General features: G+C 37.9%; 1 protein-coding gene across 3 annotated transcripts in view; it reads right to left on the reverse strand.

The window, feature by feature from the left end:
* The window catches only part of LOC123557428 (myotubularin-related protein 8-like), a 110,968-nt gene that overhangs the window by 71,195 nt on the left and 15,202 nt on the right, over positions 1-24,571 (reverse strand). The window contains exons 1-2 of one of the 3 annotated variants that reach the window (XM_053543766.1): positions 15,699-16,035; positions 13,213-13,329 (exon numbers count right to left, since the gene is read on the reverse strand). In XM_053543766.1, the coding sequence (XP_053399741.1) occupies positions 13,213-13,329; positions 15,699-15,881 (300 nt within the window). In that variant the 5' untranslated portion in view covers positions 15,882-16,035. Of the gene's footprint in view, positions 1-13,212; positions 13,330-15,698; positions 16,039-24,571 lie in introns of those variants that run through there. The other 2 variants (XM_053543768.1, XM_053543767.1) reach the window with 2 other exon arrangements.

The raw sequence follows: 24,571 nt of genomic DNA on the forward strand, positions 1-24,571 counted from the left end.
TGGTCAATTATAAAAAAGTTACAATATAAGTTATTTATAGTAACAACTAAGGGAAGTCCACACAAAAATCCTTACCAGGTCGAGATAGGTCAAAATACACCTCAATATTGGATGAAACATGCATGTTGTACTACAGAAAAGTTGTCTCGATTTTTCCCTATGACTAGTAATGAAAAAGTTACAATATAAGCCATTTATAGTAACAACAATGGGAAGAAATTCTGCGCATGACACTCCGTCTCATGATGGTGTACAATTGTGCCAAGTTACATCAAAATCCCTTCATGCATGAAGAAGAAATGCTCCGGACAAAGTCATTCTTGCATCTGACCTTTGGCCTCTAAGTGTGACCTTGACCTTAGACCTAGGGACCTGGTTCTTGTTCATGACACTCTGTCTCATGGTGGTGAACATTTGTGCCAAGTTATATCAAAATCCCTCCATGCATGAAGAAGAAATGCTCTGGACAAAGTTTTCATTCTTGTATCCTTTGACTTCCAAGTTTGACTTTGACCTTAGACCTAGGACCAGGTTCTTGTGCATGACAATCCATCTCATGATGGTGAACAATTGCATCAAGTTACATCAAAATCCCTCCATGCATGAAGAAGATATGCTCCGGAACAAGTCATTCTTGAATTTGACCTTCGACCTCTAAGTGTGACCTTGACCTTAGACCTAGGGACCTGGTTCTTGTGCATTACACTCTGTCTCATGATGGTGAACAAATCTGCCAAGTTTCATCAAAATCCCTCCATGCATGAAGAAGATATGCCCCGGACAAAGTCTGTGGACGCCCCCCCCCCCCCCCCCCCCCACCCCATCCACCTGCCCGTCCATCCGCCCGCCAGGGGCGTTCCCATAATATGTCCTGTTTTTTAAACTGGCGTATAAAAAGCACTCACAACTCCTCTTGGGAGTGAAGCTTCCTATGATGTTTGTCTGTACATCAGCCAAGAGTTTCTGAGATATACTCAAGGAAAGAAATGGTGTTATAGTTTAATCAATGTTGAACAATCAAAGGGCAATAACTCGGTGAACAGGAGACAGCGCGCTTGACTATTTCGATGCGGGATAGTGAAACTGGGCACATCTGAGGAAACTGGAGCTGTCATTGGAGTGTTTAATGACTCCAATGGTGGATAAAGATATTGCACAATAGCTTGAGTCTGTGTCAAAAATATTAAGTAATAAGATAGGTAAAGATAAAGTGTATCAAAACACTTTATAAGTATGATTCTAAGCAAAAAGGGGGCATAATTCATAAAATATTGGAGCAAGAGTTATGCACCTTGTGTCATATGATGTGGGTGATGATGTGGAACAACTACTTCAAGTTTGAATCAAATCCATTTCATAACTAGAAGATGCTTTTGTATAAAAGTGCATGTCTCCCCCAATGCATAGTCATATAGGCAAGAAGTCAATAGGGGACAGGAGCAAAAGTCAAAGCAACACTGATGGTTGGCTGCAATAGGGATCATCTACTAGGCATGTCCAATCATTCCACTAAGTTTCAACATTCTGGGCTTAGTGGTTCTCAAGTTATGAATTGGAAATGTTTTTCCATGTTCAGGTCCCTGTGACCTTGATCTTTGATCGAGTGACCCCAAAATCAGTAGGGGTCATTTTCTCTGCATGTCCAATCATCCTATCAAGTTTCAATATTCTGGGTCAAGTGGTTCTCGAGTTATTGATTGGAAAGAGTTTTCTATGTTCAGCCCCCTGTGACCTTGACCTTTGATGGAGTGACCCCAAAAACAATAGGGGTCATCTACTCTGTAAGTCCTATCACCCTATGAAGTTTGAAGGTTCTAGGTCAAATGATTCTCAAGTTATTGACCGGAAATGGATTTCCATGTTCTGTCCACTGCGACCTTGACCTTTAATAGAATGACCCCAAAATCAATAGGAGTAATCTACTCTGCATGTCAAATCATCTTATGAAGTTACAACATTCTGGGACATGTGGTTCTCAAGTTACTGACTGGAAATGGTTTTCCATGTTCAGGCCCCTGTGACCTTGACCTTAAATAGAGTGATCCCAAAATCAATTGGGGTCATCTACTCTGCATGATCAATCATCCTATGAAGTTTCAACATTCTGGGTCAAGTGGTTCTCAAGTTATTGATCGGAAATGGTTTTCCATGTTCAGGCCCCTGTGACCTTGACCTTTAATAGAGTGACCCCAAAATCAATAGGGGTCATCTACTCTGCATGACCAATCATCCTATGATGTTTCAACATTATGGGTCAAGTGGTTCTCAAGTTATTGATCGGAAATGGTTTTCCATGTGACCTTGACCTTTCATGGAGCGAACCCAAAAGCTATAGGGTTCGACTACTCCATAAGTTCTGCCACCCTATGAAGTTTGAAGGTTCTAGGTCAAATGATTCTCCAGTGATTGATCGGACCTATTAGTAAAACACAAGAAAGGTACCGAAAATGCTACCGTTTCATAGCACATTTCGCATTAATTATTTGTTTTTTTTGTATTACCCCGCCCACAACAGTACACAAATATTTTCACGACAATGATTTGACAAGTCTCATAGAGCCTATATTTGATGTTGGTTTACCATTAATAAAATGCTTTTGATAATTTTATGGGTTTGAAAAGAGATTGAATTCATAATTTTATACAATTTTAAAATACTTGATTTCAACATGTGGGAATTCCCATTTTACAACATCCAAAAACGGTCCACATAATTTAAACGACATGTTGAGCAACAAGTAAACCGTTGAAATAGGGGATCCCTCTTCCAAATACACATCGTCAGTTTTTGGTTGTCTCTAGTCATTTTTTTTTTTTTGCCAAACAGTTTAAGTCATTTGAATCTAAAGCTCTTTAAGCTTACATGCTGACTCTGTGTGAATGTTTTTTTTTATTTTTGAACAGTATTAGTTCACAATCACAGTGTTTTGAGTACCAAGTATGTACTATGATCTTGTCAGCAGACTGTAATCTATTGTTGGCAAAAGCTACATAATGTTCAGTGACCTACTTTTAGTATAGAATTCATATTCATGAATAAATACTCGTATTCGTCACACTGTATTCATGATACGTATCATATTCGCCCTTTAGTGTATTTGTTACAGCCCTAATGTTTAACAAATATTTTAAGTCTGAATCAAAACCATATAGTAGTATTAAACGGAGATAAAGTGAAAGTGCGTCAAAACTTTTACCTGAAATTCTATGTAAAAGGGGGGATAATTCATTAAATATTGGTACCAGAATTATGGGCCTTGTGTCATATGATATGTGAGATGATGTGGAACAACTACTTTCAGTTTGAGTCAAATCCATTTAGGAATAACTGAGATTGAGTGAAAGTGCATCAAAACTTTAACCTGAAATTCTAAGTAAAAAGGGGGGATAATTCATGAAATATTGGTGTGAGAGTTATGGCCCTTGTGCCATATGATGTGGGTGATGATGAGGAATAACTATTTTAAGTTTAAAGCAAATCCATCAAGTAATTACAGAGATAAGGAAAACTAGAAATGTGTCCATGGGACACAGATGCCCCCACTACATGACAAAGGACACAAATTTTTTCCTAGGTCAGAGGCCATAACTCCTACAATACTGAATGAATCCAGATGCGAAACCCCTGGTGCACAACTGCACATGCTGACCAACATTCCTGTAAACTTTGGTGACTCTAGGTCAAATACTTTTGGAGCTACGCACGACACAACATTAAAATGACCAATTTTTAACTAAGTCAGGGGCCATACCTCCTACATGACTGAATGAATCCGGACGCGAAACCCAAGGTGCACAACTGCACATCCTGACCAACACTCCTGTAAAGTTTTGTGACTCTACTTCAAATACTTTTGGAGCTAGGCGCGACACAACACTAAAATGACCAATTTTTACAATGTCAGGGGCCATAACCCCTACACGACTGAATGAATCCGGACGCGAAACCCCAGGTGCACAACTACACATGCTGACCAACATTCCTGTAAAGTTTTGTGACTTTACGTCAAATACTTTTGGAGCTAGGCGCGACACAACATTCTCGGAAGGACGGACGGACAAAGGCAAATCTATATGCTCCCCCCACCCCCAGAGTGGGGGCATAAAAAGAGAAAGTGTAAAAAAAACTTTAACCAAGGTGGGGACGCGGAAAGATGCTGATGCCGACGCTGGGGTGAGTAGGATAGCTCTCCACATATTTCGTATAGTTGATCTAAAAATAGTAATGAATACTCCATACAAGAAATGGGGTTATAGTTTACTAATGTTTAACAATCAAAGGGCAATAACTCAGTGAAAACTCATGGAACCAGAACATCAAGATAATGTACACATAGCCTTCTTGAGAGTGAAGCATCCACTAAGGTTTCATTGAATTATAGCCAGTGGCTGCTGATGAATACACCGCACAAGAAATGGTACTACAGTATACTAATGTTGAATAATCAATGGGAAATAACTCAGCAAAATAATCATGGAACAGGAATTTGAAGATAATATGTGCATCTCCGCTTAAGAATGAAGCTTCCAATGAATTTTCCTTGAATTCCAGCTCATGACTGATAAAGATGATGCAGAAAATGTGGCCTCTATGTTTAACTGAGGTGAGTGATCTAGATTTTATTCCAGATGAACCAATAATGCATTCTTCCCAGAATTTATTGAGAGTAATATCATGACCAAGATTCATTAAGATTGGGCTAAAATTCTGACCTCTAGGGTGTTAACTGTCAAACTGTTGATGACACGCAAGGACAGACACAGAATGATCACAATAGCTAATTTTGTGCACTTTGTGCTCAGGTGTCCTAAAGTCAATAAAAGTGTCATATAATGTACATAAGAGAATTTTTAGATAATATGTCAAACTTATATTCTTTTGACAAATGATAATTAAATGCTAGTGCCCATCATTAGGCAATGCGGCACAATTTTGTGTCTTTCCCTAGACTGCGTTCACTAAAACATTACTTGCCACTTACTTTTCAACTGCGTTTTCTTAAATCAGGTGAATTATTCAAGTGAAATTTAAGCATTAGGCCATTAACATCAAATCGTAACTGTAAATTATAACATTTACTCGCTTAGTGGTAATCGTCTGAAAATCAGTGCTGAATGAAGATGTGATAAGATTTGATATTTTGATTCAAAGATCAAGGAAAGAGACAAAAACAATGCTGCACAAGGTTTAATGGGCAGTGCCTTGAAACAAGAGGGCCATGAAGGCCCTGTATCGCTCACCTGACCTACTGACCTAAAGATCATCAAGATTAACATTCTGACCAAGTTTCATTAAGATATGGTCTTAAATGTGGCCTCTAAAGTGTTAACTAGTTTTTCCTTTGATTTGATCCGGTGACCTAGTTTTTGACCCCACAAGACCCAGATTCAAACTTGACCTAAAGATCATCAAGATTAACATTCTGACTAAATTTCATGAAGATACAGTCACAAATGTGGCCTCTAGAGCGTTAACAAGCTTTTCCTTTGATTTGACCCAGTGACCTAGTTTTTGATCCCACATGACCAAGATTCGAAGCTGACCTAAAGATCATCAAGATTAACATTCTGACCAAGTTTCATGAAGATACAATCATAAATGTGGCCTCTAGAGTGTTAACAAGCTTTTCCTTTGATTTGACCTAGTGACCTAGTTTTTTTATCCCACCTGACCCAGATTTAAACATGACCTACAGATCATCAATATTAACATTCTGACCAAGTTTCATTAAGATAGATGACCCAATATCAAAATTGTCCAAGATTTTATTGAGGGTAACTTTCTGTCCAAATTTCATTAAGATTGGGCCAAAATTGTGACCTCTAGAGTGTTAACAAGCTTTTCCTTTGATTTGACCTGGTGACCTAGTTTTTGAACCCAGATGACCCAATATCGAAATCTTCAAAGATTTTACTGAAGGTAACATTCTGATTAAGTTTCATTAAGATTGGGCCAAAATTGTGACCTCTAGAGTGTTAACAAGCTTTTCCTTTGACTGGACCTGGTGACCTAGTTTTTGACCATAGATGACCCGGTATTGAACACATCCAAGATTTTATTGAGAGTAACATTGTGACCAAGTTTCATTAAGATTGGGCTAAAATTGTGACCTCTAGAGTGTTAACAGTCAAATTGTTGACGACGACGGACGGACGACGACGGACACAGGGTGATCACAAAAGCTCACCTTTGAGCACTTCATGCTCAGGTGAGCTAAAAATAGCAGTCGTATCGGGGGCTTTAAAGTGGCCAGGGGAGTATCGCTGGCAACTCACGGTTCAGACATTAGAAGCCAATAACATACAGTCACATTTTGAAAACATTTTCATGATCCTAAGCCCAAGCGTTCTCTAGTTATCGTCCGGAAATGGTTTAACTGTTCCAGGTCACTGTGACCTTGTTCTCTGACCTACTGACCTCCAAATCGATAGGAGTCATCTGCTGGTCATGATCATCCTCCCTATCAAGTTTTGTGATCCTAGGCCCAAGCATTCTCAAGTTATTGTCCGAAAATGGTTCAATTGTTCCTGGTCACTGTGACCTTGACCTTTGACCTACTGACCTCAAAATCAATAGAGGTCACCTGCTGGTCATGGTCAACCTCCCTATCAACTTTCATGATCCTAGGCCCAAGCATTCTCGAGTTATCATCCGGAAACAGTTTAATTGGTCTGGGTCACTGTGACCTTGACCTTTGACCAATTCAACTCAAAATCAACAGGGGCCATCTGCTGGTCATGATCAATCTCCCTACCAAGTTTTGTGATCCTAGGCCTAAGTGTTCTAAATTTATTGTCTGGAAACTGTTTAACTGTTGCAGGTCATTGTGACCTTGACCTTTGACCTACTGATCTCAAATTAAAAAGCTCCTTCATATGGATCACAGTTCAATGTCCCTTTTCGTCAAAACCACAGGAATATTATGTAAATAGTTTTTAACTGTTGATGTAGAAAATGCATCAAGTGGTAGATCCATTTGCCTTAGAAATGATAAATAAATAATATTCATGTTCTGAAATCAGTGATTTAAATATTCACTTTTTACATGTTCTTATCTAACATATTTTTAAGTTTTAGCAAGAAAGGACCCTAAAAACAGATATTAACCCTTAGCACGCTAAATTTCTAAAATGGACTGGTCCATCTTTCAATTTGGGCAGTACCACTTATCATTCAAGGGGGTGTTCACTGAAAATTTACTAACTGAATAGCGAACAGTGCAAACCATGATCAGACTGCACGGATGTGCAGGCTGATCTTGGTCTGCACTGGTCACAAAGGCAGAACCACTTGCCGCCAGCAGGCTAAAGGTTAAAGCTCTTTTTCTGGTGCCTAGTACTGAATGAAGCAGTGAAGAATCAAAACTCCCATTTCATCATTATAATTGGAGGCTGGAGATTTCACTGTGGAGAATAACATGATCAAAATAATCTCTAAACCAAAATAAATTTATGAACTAGAGATGCTTTTGAGAAAAGCGCATGTCTCCCACAACAGCCCCTATAAACAAGAGCACCGCCTTGCGGGTGCTGACGCTCATCTGATTTTTTTTTGTGTAATAGAAATATTGTCCTACCCATGATTTTCTAAGTCTAAAAAGGGCCATCATTCTTGCAAAAAGCAGGATAGAGTTATGTTTCTTGATGTTCAGTGTCCACTTATGATGGTGAAAAACTGTTGCAAGTTTTAAAGCAATAGCTTTGATAGTTTATGAGAAAAGTTGACTTAAACATAATACTCAACCAAGAAAATGATTTTCTAAGTCCAAAAGGGGCAATAATTATTGCAAAAAGCAGGATGGAGTTATGTTGCTTGCTGTACAGGGTCAGCTTATGATGGTGAACAAGTGTTGCAAGTTTCAAAGCAATAGCTTTGATAGTTTAAGAGAAAAAGTTGACCTAAACATAAAACTTAACCTAGAAATCTGATATTTTCTAAGTCCAAAAGGGGCCATAAATCTTGTAAAAAGCAGGATGGAGTTATGTTTCTTGCTGTACAGGGTCAACTTATGATGGTGAACAAGTGTTGCAAGTTTTAAAGCAATAGCTTTGACAGTTTAGGAGAAAAGCTGACCTAAACATAAAACTTAACCAAGAAAACTGATTTTCTAAGTCCAAAAGGGGCAATAATTCTTGCAAAAAGCAAGATGAGTTATGTTTCTTGATGTACAGGGTCTGCTTATGATGGTGAACAAGTATTCCAAGTTTCAAAGCAATAGCTTTGATAGTTTAGGAGAAAAGTTGACCTAAACATAAAACTTAACCAAGAAATCTGATATTTTCTAAGTACAAAAGGGGCCATAAATCTTGCAAAAATCAAGATGGAGTTATGTTTCTTGCTATACAGGGTCAGCTTATGATGGTGAACAAGTATTCCAAGTTTCAAAGCAATAGCTTTGATAGTTTAGGAGAAAAGCTGACCTAAACATAAAACTTAACCAGGCAACGCCGACGCCGACGCCGACGCCGACAACCGCTCAAGTGATGACAATAACTCATCATTTTTTTTCAAAAAATCAGATGAGCTAAAAATGTCTACTTTCTCTAGATGGTTTAGACAAGTTGATCCAATTAGATGGTCTGGATGAGTGGATCCAATCAGTAATTCAAGGGCCATAAATCAAAAGTGCCTGGGCGGATTTGGCTAGCTATCGAACTTGGCTAAGGTCTTATGGCCAAACACATTTTGTTCAAGTTTGGTGAAGATCGGACGAGAAATGTTCGATTTAGGGAGCGGACAATTGTAAAAAGGCAGATTTTTCGGTAATTCAAGGGCCATAACTCCAAAATGCCTAAACTGATTTGGCTAGTTATCAAACCTGGCTGAGGTCTCATGGTCAAACACATTTTGTTCAAGTTTGGTGAAGATCAGATGAAAAATGTTCGACTTAAGAGTGCGGACAAGAGTAAAAAGGCCGATTTTTCGATAATTCAAGGGCTGTAACTCCAAAATGCCTGGACCAATTTGTCTAGTTATCGAACTTGGCCGAGGTCTTATAGTCAAACACATTTTGTTCAAGTTTTGTGAAAATCGGATGAGAAATGTTTGAATTAGAGTGCGGACAAGAGTAAAAAGGCGAATTTTTGGTAATTCAAGGGCCATAACTCCAAGACGCCTGGTCCGATTTGGCTAGTTATCAATCTTGGCCGAGGTCTTATGGTCAAACACATTTTGTTTAAGTTTGGTGAAAATCGGATGAGAAATGTTCGACTTAGAGTGCGAACAAGCTTTGTGACAGACACACACACAAACACAGAGACACACACACATACACACACAGACTGAAGTAAATCAATATGTCTCCCACACCACTGTGTGGTGGGAGACATAATGATATGGGATAAAACAGAAGCAACATTTGCTGTCAATCTAAAATATAGCCTATCATATTGCAACATAGATGTCTCCTAAAACTACACAGATTTCAATCACTTCCTGATTATCTGGAACACTTCAAGAAACTGAGACTACTGAGACTTCTTATTTTCCTTAGTGTTTGTAATTACAGGATATCTATCATTATTGTCAACTACATAATAATTTAACAACTTTCATTAGTCATGTGTTACGCTATGTTTAAATTTTATATATTATCCTGGTAGGAAATTTATTCATGTTCTTCAAAATATAACTTTTGTTTAGAGATTATTTTGATCATGTGATTCCCCACAGTTGATATGGCTTTCTCTGAAACTGCAACTCTTGTATCTATAGAAATATATTTTCTTTCAGCACACCATTTTTTTATTCTGCATATTTTGAACATTTAACATTCTATTCTAGTTCCTTTCTGCAGAGAAAAGTATAATTTAATGAAGTAATTTTCTGCAATGTTTATTGTTGTCTCTTCAATAATTTCCCAAAATGAGTAAAGATGCCGACATTATTTTATACTATTGAATTCTTCACATTTGCAAAATGTTCACATGGATTGATTTAGTCTGGAACTATTGCATTCTATGAAACGATTTTGGCCAGTTTTTGTATGCCTCAACTGCACAATCAATCAATTAAATATACATAAAATCACATCTTTGATATATTCCACATTTCCTTTCCAAGAATCAATACTATCTCCTTTACACACATTGAAGACCAGAAGCTGTAATGTATCTTTCCTCTCATAAAACCAGAAATCAAGTTAAGAAATGATGTTTTTAAAAAATAGAAACGGCATGGTAAAAACTAGATGTGTGTCCATGGGACACAGGTGCCCCCACTCCTGCCACTGTAATTGGTTTAATGACTCAGGTTAAACAATTTTTAAGATGTTTGCAACACAAACTTTTAAGAACCTTATGTGTATTTTTCACTTAGTTGGCCATAACTCTGGCCTAGCTGAGTAAAATCCTAAAAAGAACACTTCATAGGCTATAAAACAATCCTCTAATGTTTTATGATTCTAGGTCAAGTACATTTTAACATATATGTTTCACAAACTTTTTTGTTTGAGTAAGTCTGGACAAGAAGTCTGGTCTTGTGTAGCGAAATAATGACTGTAGGTAAAATATTTTTGGAGCTACGCGCGACAAAACATTAAAATGACAATTTTTTCCAAGGTCAGGGGCCATAACTCCTACAATACTGAATGAATCCGGACTCGAAACCGCAGATGCACAACTGCACATGCTGACCAACATTCCTGTAAACTTTGGTGACTCTAGGTCAAATACTTTTGGAGCTACGCGCGACACAACATTAAAATGACCAATTTTTAACTAAGTCAGGGGCCATAACTCCTACACTACTGAATAAACCCAGATGCAAACCCCAGGTGCACAACTGCACATGCTGATCAACATTCCTGTAAACTTTGGTGACTCTAGGTCAAATACTTTTGGAGCTATGTGCGACACAACATTAAAATGACCAATTTTTAACTAAGTCAGGGGCCATAACTCATACAATACTGAATGAATCTGGAGGCGAAACCCCAGGTGCACAACTGCACATGCTGACCAACATTCCTGTAAACTTTGGTGACTCTAGGTCAAATACTTTTGGAGCTACGCACGACACAACATTAAAATGACCAATTTTTCACTAAGTCAGGGGCCATAACTCCTACACACTGAATGAATCTGGACGCGAAACCCCAGGTGCACAACTACACATGCTGACCAACATTCCTGTAAAGTTTTGTGACTCTACGTGAAATACTTTTGGAGCTACGCGCAACACAACACTAAAATGACCAATTTTTACAAAGTCAGGCGCCATAACTCCAACAAGACTGAATGAATCCGGACGTGAAACCCCAGGTGCACAACTACACATGCTGACCAACATTCCTGTAAAGTTTTGTGACTCTATGTGAAATACTTTTGGAGCTAGGCGCGACACAACATTCTCGGAAGGACGGACGGACAAGAGCAAATCTATATGCCCCCACCACTCATGGGGGGGGGGGGGGGGGGGGGGGCCACAAAAATCTAAGAATAGAATGCCAAACTGTTACAAGAAATATTGCAAGTTACTTGAGCAACCTAGTTGTTAATTATCTCAATTTCTATCAATTCAAGGGCCATAACCCCAGAATGACAAAGCATTTCCAGCTGATATGACTTGCAAAAATAATATGCCCACAAACAAGTCCAGTGAACATTGGATAAGTACTGCTTATGTTATTAAGCTGACACTGTCAATTGTGCCAGTTTTAAGTAATTCAAGGGCAAGACCTCATGAGCAGCGGGGACTATCTGGCAAGTTATCAACTTGCCCAAGACATTTTGCCTATAAACATTGTGACCAAGTTTAGTGAACACTGGATAAGAACTTCTCAAGTTACACAGCACATGCCGTAAATTTTCACAATTTATAGTAATTCAAAGGCTATTACTCCAGGGACAATCTGGACGGTTACTGAACATGACTATGGTTACACCATTAAACACTGTGAACAAGTTTAGTGAATATCAGATAAGAACCGCTAAAGTTAGAGAACAGACAGTCAATTTTCTCTACTTTGAATAAATTAACGGCTATAACTTCAGAGACTGGTTATCAACTTGGCCAAATATCATGTACATAAACAAATGTGATCAAGTTTAAGGTAAATGTTTGATAAGAAGTGCTTAAGTTAGAGAACGGACACCATCAAATGGACACCATCAGTTTTGGCAATTTTGTGTAACTGGTCATATTTCTAAAGAGACTTGGAGGATCCAGCTGGTTATCAAACTTGAACGAGATATTATGCCCATAAACATTGTGACCAATCTTAGGCTCAACATTGGATAAGAACTGCTCAAGATAGCAGTGCTGCCTGCCGGCTGCCCATTACCCTCTGCCACAGGTTAACAGATAGTCTCGTTTCACGGGACAGAATGAAAAATCCTGGCAGGCAGGTATGACAATAAAGTAATTAATTTACCATGGTGAAATTCCTTGAAAACTGTAACATTTTTCCACACAAGTTCACTTCATGCTGATATACTTTTGTAAGTTTGACCTAACCTCTTGAAAACTGTAGTAGGAGATATCTGGACAGGTTTTGGGACAGGTACACTTCTGTAAGTTTGGGACAAATCCCTGGAAAACTGTAGAAGGAGATATCTGGACAGGTTTTGGGACAAGTACACTTCTGTAAGTTTGGGACAACTTCCTGGAAAACTATAGGAGATATCTGGACAGGTTTTGGGACAGGTACACTTCTGTAAGTTTGGGACAAACCCCTGGAAAACTGTAGAAGGAGATATCTGGACAGGTTTTGATATCTGGACAGGTTTTGGGACAGGTACACTTCTGTAAGTTTGAGACAAATCCCTGGAAAACTGTAGGAGATATTTGGACAGGTTTTGGGACAGGTACACTTCTGTAAGTTTGATACAAATCCCTGGAAAGCTGTAGGAAATATCTGGACAGGTTTTGGGACAGGTACACTTCTGTAAGTTTGGGACAAATCCCTGGAAAACTGTAGAAGGAGATATCTGGACAGGTTCTGGGACAGGTACACTTTTGTAAGTTTGGGACAACTCCCTGGAAAACTGTAGGAGATATCTGGACAGGTTTTGGGACAGATACATTTTTGTAAGTTCGGGACAAATCCCTGGAAAACTGTGTGAGTTACATGAATTATGAAACTGAAGGATGGACATGGTTGGAACTATATGGAACCACTCATCAACATTTTATTTTCAGGTAGAATAAAAGGAAGTATTTAACAAACAACAATACAACACTAAAAATATTATCACAAGAAATGCTCTTACCCATATTTCTTTTTTTCCAGCACTGTCAACAAATATTAAATGTGTAGTTGTAAGGTAAAGAGTTCCAACAGCTGTGTTTCTGGCACTGAATCGATCAAGCAACTTCACATTGTCAACCTGAAAAGTATAGAATAGATCACTATTTAATAAGATTAAGAACCATATTAGCAGTTCATGAGGAGACGTTTTAGGTATTTCTATCTTTTAGCTCTAGCTGCCCCTAAGAGGGGCTGAGCATCCCCATTAGAACAAAACGTAAAGAAAATCAGATCATGATGCTACAAAGTTTGATGAACATTTATCATGTGGTTCATGAGAAGATGCTCCTCTCTGTTGTCCTGTGAGGTCATCTCATGCTACTGAAGATATAGCATTTGGCCAAACCTGCTTTCATGCCATATGCCAACCTTAATATCAACACTGAAAAACAGGAAAGTGCAATAGCTCTACATATTCTTTGTATATATAGGTGAACTAAAAACAGTAAAATATGACTGTGAAGACCATCCATGAGAAATAAACAAAGTGGTCTTTCTTGGCAGCTGGTCTCTAAACACAGGTAATCTACAATAAAATTGTAAAAGAAGTTAGTTGCCTCTAGTAGCATGTTTAATTAAAAGTAGTGTCATTTATTTGGCAGTGGTCCTTCACACAGATTTGACTCTATTCATTTGCCATTTTCATTGTACCTCTCATCACTCAGTATGTGATTATTTCATGGTGTCATTTTCTCCTCCTTACTTTAATTAGATTAGGTACAGATCAATTCATGCATTAAACATCAACCATGATAAATAATTAATTGGAATGATTCAACTTGGTGGAGGAGAATCTTAATTAATACATATGGCTGAATTACTCTATCCTACCATAAATACCTGTTACATTACTACATTTATTGGACTCCAGTAAATACATTAACTTGGCATTCCTATCAATATAACCAGACATCCAATACTTGTAATATCTATGGACATAATTTCATTCAAATAATGACAACAATATATATTCTCCAAGCAAATTCAGTGAACTTGACTGAGCTCTACACCATACAGCTCTACATCATACAAAGACTGAGCTCTACACCATACAGCTCTACACCATACAGCTCTACATCATACAAAGACTGAGCTCTACACAATACAGAGAATGAGCTCTACATCATACAAAGACTGAGCTCTACACAATACAGAGAATGAGCTCTACATCACCATACAGAGACTGAACTCTACACCATACAAAGACTGAACTCTACATCATACAGAGACTGAACTCTACACCATACAAAGACTGAACTCTACATCATACAGAGACTGAGCTCTATGCCATACAAGGACTGAACTCTACACCATACAAAGACTGAGCTCTACACCATACGAAGACTGAACTCTACACCATACAAAGACTGAACTCTACACCATACAAAGACTGAGCTCTACCCCATACAGAAAATGAGCTCTACACCATACAAAGACTGGATTCTATACCATACCGAGACTGAACTTTACACCATATAAAGTCTGAGCTCTACACCATACAAAGAATGGGCTCTACACCATACAAAGACTGACCTTTATACCATACAAAGTCTGAGCTCTGCATCATACAAAGACTGGGCTCTACACCATATAAAGACTGAGCTCTACACCATACAAAGACAGAGCTCTACACCATACAAAGTCTGAGCTCACACAATACAGAGACTGAGCTCTATACTATACAAAGACTTATCTCTATACAATACTAAGACTGAGCTCTATACAATACAAAGACTGAGCTCTACACATGCAAAGACTGAGCTCTACATCAAACAAAGACTGAGCATTACCATACAAAGTCAGCTCTACATAATACAAAACCTGAGCGCTTTACGATACAAAGACTTAGCTCTACACCATACAAAGTCTAAGCTCTACAAAATACAAAGTCTAAGCTCTACACAATACAAAGACCAAGCTCTATACAATACAAAGGCTGAGCTCTACACCATACAAAACTGAGCTCTACACCGTACAAAGGCTGAGCTTTTCACCATACAAAGCCTGAGCTCAAAATTTTATCTTAAATTTGAGGAAAGCAGTCAATCAATTGGAAAACAGGTAAATACCTAGGTATCACTAGCTGGACATCTCTAAGTTAGTTTCAGTTTGCAGATTTTTCAATATTTATTAAATACTCCAAACCATGTCATAGATATGTCTTTTGATGGATGGAAAGACATATATGAACAACACAAAACTATATCTCTCCATGGGGGATAATAACAATCCTATGATGTTTGGTGACTCTAGGTCAAACACCTTTGAGATACTGGTATGCACAACACAAACTGAGATGGACAGACACGCAGATGGACGGGCATCAGCCAAGGGAGGATACAAAAACTTGAGCTGTGCATTATATACATTATTTTCCCTATAGACTACAGAACTTTATAAACAAGATATCCACCGCTATACATTTTTAATGTAGACCTAGTTCCATACCTGTTTATTCAGTTGATCATTCTCTTTCAGGAAATGTATATCAAGCCAATTTCCAACTTCCTTAACGACCTGGATGCCGGAATCAAGCTTCTGGTGAGTCCATTCAAGCAGATTCATGAGGCTATCAGTTGATGCACTTGTTTTAATATTGGAGTCAGATAAATCAGCTTTCTCTCCACTCATTTAATATTATATATGGAGTCACTTCATATGTCAAAATTGTTACAACTATTAGATGAGTTCTCAATTTCCATACAGTTATTCTGCTGTACTTTACTAAATCTAGGAAACTGTTTGGAAGAATTCATATATTGTTACGCTGGCATGCAGTCTAGCATCATTTAACAGTAGCTATAAATTAAAGATAAAACAGAAATTTCTACCATGAACTAAAAGTATAGAAACTTATTACTTATCTAGGTCAATTGTTTTCTACTTTTTAATCCTGTTCCATTTCTTCTCAAAGAATAATTGTCAACTTTACTCAACGGAACACAACTCATCAAGTCTGGAGATGTGTGTATCGATCAGGTAGGGCAAAATGAGGCTTGTACATATACCTGTAGCAAGCATTAGGCACAATGTGGCTTGTTTATGTACCAGTACCAGATAGGGCAACTGAGGCCCACATATATACCTGTACTAGCATATATATCTGTACCAGGTAGGGCAGAATAAGGCTTGTTTATATAACAGGTACTGGGCACACTAAGGCCTGTATATATACCTTTATCTCGCATTCTACAAGTTTCTTGCATTTTTATTGGTCAACAGACGTCACATGCAGACAGGATATAATTTCCGTATCCTGCTAGTAACATGAATTTTGATTTTTAAAAAATGGCTGATATGAATTAAAGTTCAGGGACATACCTATAGCAGTTATACACCATGGGAGTAGATGTGGAAGGCTGTGTCCGCTTTTATGAACCTGTGAGCAGCCACTTTTGCTCTGTGGCTGCTTAAGACAGGTTTGACTGTACCTGTACCAGGGCATTAAAGTCATAACAAATGTACTTTTTCAGAAAGCACCTTTTGATGTTTTGTGTATGTTTTTGCTTTTCCATTTAAAAACATTTTTAAGATATGATTTCAGTCCATTTCTCTTATGAAAGAATGCGATTTTGTAATCTTAAGACTTTTTAATTGATTGACACATTAATAATATATCAAACTAGATGATGCTTTTGTAGAAAAGCACATGTCTTCCCCTATGCATAGTCGTATAGGCAAAGAAGTCAATAGGGGACAGGAGCAAAAGTCAAAAAGACACTAATGGTTGGCTGCAACAGGGATTCCATCTACTTGGCATGTCCAATCATCCCACAAAGTTTCAACATTTTGGACCTATCGGTTCTCAAGTTATGAAGTGGAAACAGATTTCCATGTTCAGGCCCCTGTGACCTTGACCTTTGATTGAGTGATCCCAAAATCAGTAGGGGTCATCTACTTTGCATGTCCAATCATCCTATTAAGTTTCAACATTCTATGTTAAGTGGTTCTCAAGTTATTGATTGGAAAGGGTTTTCTATCTTCAGGCCCCTGTGACCTTGACCTTTGATGGAGTGACCTCAGAAACAAAAGTCATCATCTACTCAGTCCTATGAAGATTGAAGGTTCTAGGTCAAATGGTTCTCAAGTTATTGACTGGAAATGGATTTCCATGTTCTGTCCTCTGCGACCTTGACCTTTAATAGAGTGACCCCAAAATCAAGGGGTCATCTACTCTGCATGTCCAATCATCCTATGAAGTTTCAACATTCTGAGTCAAGTGGTTCTTAAAATACTGACCTGAAATGGTTTTCCATGTTCAGGCCCCTGTGACTTTTATCTTTCATAGAGTGACCCCAAAATCAATAGGGGTCATCTACTCTGCATGTACAATCATCATATGAAGTTTCAACATTCTGGGTCAAGTGGTTCTCAAGTTTTAGGCTCTTAATACATATTTTTGACTAAGTCAAGGGCCATACTGATCTTGCAAAGCAAAATCCAAACAAAACCCGAGGCACTAAGGACAGGGTGTGGATGACAGATAATATCAACTGAACTGAAACTATAACAAGAGGAGTCACAGGAGACAGCGCGCTCGACTATTTCAATGCTGGATAGTGAAACTGGGCACATGTGAGGAAGCTGGAGCTGTCACTGAAGTGTTTAATTACTCCAATGTGGATGAAGATTAGAGAAGTGTATCAAAACATTAAATAAGTATAAAAGGGACATAATTCATAAAAATTTCTGCAAAAGTAATGCACCAGGACATTGTGTAATATTATGTGGCTAGTAATGTGGAGCAACTATTTGAAGTTTTAATCAAATAATTGAGATAAAACAGAAGTGCATCATAACTGGAACCTGAAACTCTAGTAAAAAGGGGATATAACTCAAAGCATTTTGGTGCCAGCATCATGAACATTGTGTCATATGATGTTAGTGACCATGTGGAACCACCGTTTTAAGTTTGAATAAAATCCATTTAGGAACAACAGAAATATAATGAAAAAGCATCAAAATTAAACTGAAATTCTAAGTAAACAAGAGCTCATAGAACAGGAAATGCCCCCCTTGATGCATTCAGTAATTACAAAAGGAACAGAAATTTATTTGGTCACTGTGCACAAAAGTTCTACTGTTCTTGGTCAACGTGACCTTGACCTTTGACCTATTGTTCTCAAAATCAATGGGGGTCAACTGCTGGTCATGATGAACCTCCCTATTAAGTTTCATGATCCTAGGCCCAAGCATTCTCAAGTTATCGTCCAGACACAATTTAACTGTTCCAGGTCACTGTGACCTTGACCTTTGACCTACTGATCTCAAAATCAATAGGGGTCATCAACTTGTCATGATCAACCTCTCTTATAAGTTTTGTGATCCCAGGCCCATGCATTCTCAAGTTATCGTCTGGAAACAGTTTTACTGTTCCAGGTCACTGTGTCCTTGACCTTTGGTCTACTGGCCTCAAAATCAATAGGGGTCATCAGCTGGTCATGATCAGCCTTCCTATCAACTTTCATGATCCTAGGCCCAAGCGTTCTTGAGTTATCATCTGGAAACCATTTAACTGTTCTGGGTCACAGTGACCTTGACCTTTGACCTACTGATCTCAAAATCAATAGGGGTCATCTCCTGGTTATGAACAACAACCCTATCAACTTTCATGATCCTATGCCCAAGCGTTCTTGAGTTATCATCCAAAAACCGTTTAACTGTTCTGGGTCACTATGACCTTGACCTTCGACCTACTAATCTCAAAATCAATAGGAATCATCTGCTGGTTATGATCAACCATCCTATCAACTTTCATGATCCTAGGCCCAAGCGTTCTTGAGTTATCATCCAGAAACGGATTGGTCTACATACCGACAGACCGACCAACATCTGCAAAACAATATACCCCTCCTTCTTCGAAGGGAGGCATAAAAAGGGACATAAGCCACTAAATATTGGTGCCAGAGTTATGGCCCTTGTGTCATATGATGTGAGTAATGAGGTGCTACAATTATTTTAAGTTTGAATCAAATCCGCTCAGTAATACCACAGATAGAGTGAAAGTGCATCAAAACTTTAACCTGAAATTTTAAGTAAAAAGGGGGCATTATTCATGAAATATTGGTGCCAGAGTTATGACCCTTGTGTCATATCATGTGAGTGATGATGTCGAACAATTGTTTTAAGTCTGAATCAAATCCATTTAGTAATAACAGAGACAGAGTGAAAGTGTACCAAAACTTTAACCTGAAATTTCAAGTAAAAAGGGGGCATAATTCATTAAAATTGGTGCCAGAGTTACGAACCTTGTGTCATAAGATGTGGGTGATAATGTGGAACAACTATTTTAAATCTGAATAAAATCCATAGTAATAACTGAGATAGAGTGAAAGTGCACCAAAACTTTAACCTGAAATTCCAAGTAAAAAGTTGGGATAATTTATGAAATACTGGAGTGACAGTTATGGCCCTTATGCCAGATGATGTGGGTGATGATGAGGAATAACTATTTTAAGTTTAAAGCAAATCCATCAAGTAACTACAGAAATAAGGAGAAAAAAGAGAAAGTGCATAAAAACTTTAACCAACTCGGAAAAACACCAACGCCTGGTCGAGTAGGAAAGCTCTCCATATACTTCGTATAGTCGAGCTGTAAAGTTTGAAAGCTGTAAGGATCCCCCTCACGTGGTGTGTGGTCATCCAAGCTATAGCTGTTATTATATCTGACGTAGAGTCCCAAAATGAAAATTTTGATGGACAGACAAACGGATAATATATCTGTTTCTTCAAAACAGATGTATAATAGAGACTAAACTATTCTTTCATTCGTCAGCCAAGAATTTTACAGAAACACTTAACTAATAACTTCAATTAATGTATAGATAATGATGGCCAAAATCAAATTATTGCCAAGAGAACATCCTCCAAGGAATAATATCAGCTTGCCTTATTAACAAGAAACTGTAACAGAATTACTGATATTTCCTTCAGAAGGATAATTTCCACAAAAATATCGATTTTTGAAAAACTAGGGCTTTAAGTCTTCATCTAGCACACAAATAGACCCATCCAAGTAAGAGCATGACATATCCTCTTGTTATTTAACCCCTAACAAAACAGACAAATCAATTCTTCAATCTGTAAGCTAGACCTTGACCTTACAAGCCTGGGACTTACAAGTGACACATTGACTTGTTATGGAAAACACTTGTGCATAATATTCAATTTCAAATGAACAAATATTTTGTCAACATGTTTAGGAGGGCCATGAAGGCCCTTTATCACTCAACTGAGTTTCACATTGACAATACGTAACAATATCAGTGCAGTCATCCAAGAAACTTTTCTGCCAAATTACTTTGAAAATACAGAACAAAAGCTTTTCAAAGTTTTCCACAAATCTTTACAGGGAAAAATAGCCCTTTCCTTCTCAAAGCAATAATTATGCTGTTTCTTTTTTTTTTTTGGTCGTTTTTGACAAATCAAGAATGTTAAGTAGAGTCACAAAACATCAAGGGTGTATATTCCACTATTATACCGATTGTGAAGCCTTTTTATGACAGAAATCCACTGCAAGTAATTTTATTCTAAACCTAGTTGATGTAGATATTATATGACATGAAGTATCTTTAAAAAAGATATTACATGGCCGCATTAGTCAATCCACAGTTTAAGCTATGAAACTTGCATGCACTCTGCACTTTTACATATGACTGGGTATTTAAAAAGCAAAACAAAATGTAGTTTTTAAAAGTAATATTTTCATGTTGTTTTTTTATGTAGAACATATTTTTAACACAGAACATATATTTAACATCATAATTATATTACTCATAATCTAGGAAACTTTGACAAAAAATAAGACTAAAAAGGAGGAGCGAAAAGTGGAGGGGGGCAATTTCAGCCATAGTCTCTGAAATCGTTTAAAGAGGTGCAAGTACTGGTCAGAAATTTAGTCATCAAGGCAAGTATTGGTCACAGTACTGGTCTGAAATCCAGAAATCCAGAGAAACAGTTATCAATACAAGCACTGATCAGAAATCCTGTCATCAAGGCAAGTACTGGTCAGATTTCAAGAGAAACAGTCATCAATACAAGCACTGATCAGAAATCCTGTCATGAAAGTAAGTACTGGTTAGAAACCCATGGCAACAGTCATCAAGGCAAATACTGGTTAGAAATCCAGGGAAGCAGTCATCAATTCAAATACTGGTTAGAAATCCAGGGAAACAGTCATAAAAGCAAGTACTAGTTAGAAATCCAGGGAAGCAGTCATCAATTCAAGTACTAGTTAGAAATCCAGGGAAGCAGTCATCAAGGCAAGTACTGGATAGAAATCCAGGGAAGCAGTCATCAAAGCAAGTACTAGTTAGAAATCCAGGGAATCAGCCATCAAAGCAAGTACTAGTTAGAAATCCAGGGAAGCAGTCATCAATTCAAGTACTAGTTAGAAATCCAGGGAAGCAGTCATCAAGGCAAGTACTGGATAGAAATCCAGGGAAGCAGTCATCAATTCAAGTACTGGTTAGAAATCCAGGGAAGCAGTCATCAAAGCAAGTACTGGTTAGAAATCAAGGGAAGCAGTCATCAATTCAAGTACTAGTTAGAAATCCAGAGAAGCAGTCATCAAGGCAAGTACTGGTTAGAACTCCAGGGAAGCAGTCATCAAAGCAAGTACTGGTTAGAAATCCAGGGAAGCAGTCATCAAAGCAAGTACTAGTTAGAAATCCAGGGAAGCAGTCATCGATTCAAGTACTGGTTAGAAATCCAGGGAAGCAGTCATCAAAGCAAGTACTAGCTGGAAATCCTGGGAAGCAGTCATCAATTCAAGTACTGGTTAGAAATCCAAGGAAGCAGTAATCAAGGTAAATACTGGTTAGAAATCCAGGGAACCAGTTATCAAGTCAAATACTGGTCAGAAATAGAAGGAAACAGTTATCAAAGCAAGTACTGGTTAGAAATCCAGGGAAGCAGTTATCAAGGCAAATACTGGTCAGAAATCCAGGGAAGCAGTCATCAAGTCAAATACTGGTTAGAAATCCAGGGAAGCAGTCATCAAGGCAAATACTGGTTAGAAATCCAGGGAAGCAGTCATCAAGTCAAATACTGGTTAGAAATCCAGGGAAGCAGTCATCAAGGCAAATACTGGTTAGAAATCCAGGGAAGCAGTCATCAAGGCAAATACTGGTCAGAAATCCAGGGAAGCAGTCATCAAGGCAAATACTGGTTAGAAATCCAGGGAAGCAGTTATCAAGGCAAATACTGGTTAGAAATCCAGGGAAGCAGTCATCAGGTCAAATACTGGTCAGAAATCCAGGGAAGCAGTCATCAAGGCAAATACTGGTTAGAAATCCAGGGAAGCAGTAATCAAGACAAATACTGGTCAAAAATCCAGGGAAGCAGTTATCAAGGCAAATACCTTCAGAAATCCAGGGAAGCAGTTATCAAGGCAAATACTGGTCAGAAATCCAGGGAAGCAGTCATCGAGGCAAATACTGGTTAGAAATCCAGGGAAGCAGTTATCAAGGCAAATACTGGTTAGAAATCCAGGGAAGCAGTCATTAAGTCAAATACTGGTCAGAAATCCAAGGAAGCAGTCATCAAGGCAAATACTGGTCAAAAATCCAGGGAAGCAGTTATCAAGGCAAATACCTTCAGAAATCGAGGGAAGCAGTTATCAAGGCAAATACCTTCAGAAATCCAAGGAAGCAGTTATCAAGGCAAATACTGGTCAGAAATCTACAGAAGCAGTTATCAAGGCAAGTACTGGTCAGAAATCCAGGGAAACAGTTATCAAGGAGAGTATTGGTCAGAAATCCAGGGCAACAGTCATAAATACAAGCACTGGTCAGAAATCCAGGGAAACAGTTATCAAGGCAAATACTGGTCAGAAATCCAGGGAAACAGTCATAAATACAAGCACTGGTCAGCAATCCAGGGAAACAGTTATCAATACAAGCACTGATCAGAAATCCAGGGAAACAGATCTCAAATTGAGTACTGGTCAGAAATCTAGAGAAACAGTTATCAATTCAAGCACCGATCAGAAATCATGTCATCAAGGCAAGTACTGGTCAGAAATCCTGGGAAATAGTTATCAAGGCAACTATTGGTCAGAAATCCTGGGAAACAGTTATCAAGGCAAGTATTGGTCATAAATCCAGGGAAACAGTTATCAAGGCAACTATTGGTCAGAAATGCAGGGAAACAGTTATCAAGGCAGGTACTGGTCAGAAATCCTGGGAAACAGTTATCAAGACAAGTTTTGGTCAGAAATCCAGGGAAACAGTTATCAAGGCAAGTACTGGTCAGAAATCCAGGGAAACAGTTATCAAGACAAGTACTGGTTAGAAATCCAGGGAAACAGTTATCAAGACAAGTACAGGTCAGAAATGCAGGGAAACAATTATCAAGGCAAGCACTGGTCAGAAATCCAGGGAAACAGTTATCAATACAAGCACTGGTCAGAAATCCAGGAAAACAGTTATAAAGGCAAGTACTGGTCAGAAATCCAGGGAAACTGTTATAAAGGCAAGTTCTGGTCAGAAATCCATAACTACCGTCATCCATGCAAGTGCTTGTCAGAAATTTAAGGAAGCAGTCTTCAAAAGTAGGAAACAAGATATATCAGTTCAAAGGTGGTTAATCAGATTTTAGTCAACAAACAGATTTATTCTAAACTTAACCAACTGATCATTTACACTTATTTGTGTTTACAGAAATTTGAATATACGTCATATTATCACTGGAAGTATTTTTAAACTTTGATTTTCCTATTCTTGTTGCCCAACCAAGATGGTGTTATTTTAGCATAAGTATAAATTCAATTAACACATTTTGCCTAAGGAATGATATGAATATAAGCACTATTGTAATAAAGCTGTCAAAGATTTGCATTGACAAGTACATATTTTGCTAAAATTCATTAGAAATGACAGTTTGTAAAATTATCATTACCTCCCTTTGTCTAACTGAGTTGCGCAACCAAGACAGAGTGAAAATAAATTAATTCCGAAGCTACACACTGTTTTAAAACTTGCCTTTTGTTTCAGGTAGTTGAACTATCCTAATATTTATCCAAAGCAAATGTAAAACTAGAAATTATTTTAAAAGCAAAAGAAATAATCCGCTTTTAAAGGGAGAAATTTTATAAAAAGTGATAAAATATACATTTTCAATAGGGATCTAACTGTATGTAATGGGTATTTTTGTTCCTTAAATAAATCTCTAACAGAATAATATGAAAACTGGAAAAAAAAAACGTCAGAAAATGTTGCTCAAATGTGATTAACCACCTTTAAACATGGCATATTTTTTGTTTTCCCTCTCCCACAGAACTCTGTTTTAACACATGACAGTCACCTACTGCAATATATACA

Source organism: Mercenaria mercenaria, chromosome 5, assembly GCF_021730395.1.
Source record: "Mercenaria mercenaria strain notata chromosome 5, MADL_Memer_1, whole genome shotgun sequence".
Taxonomy (NCBI): domain Eukaryota; kingdom Metazoa; phylum Mollusca; class Bivalvia; order Venerida; family Veneridae; genus Mercenaria; species Mercenaria mercenaria.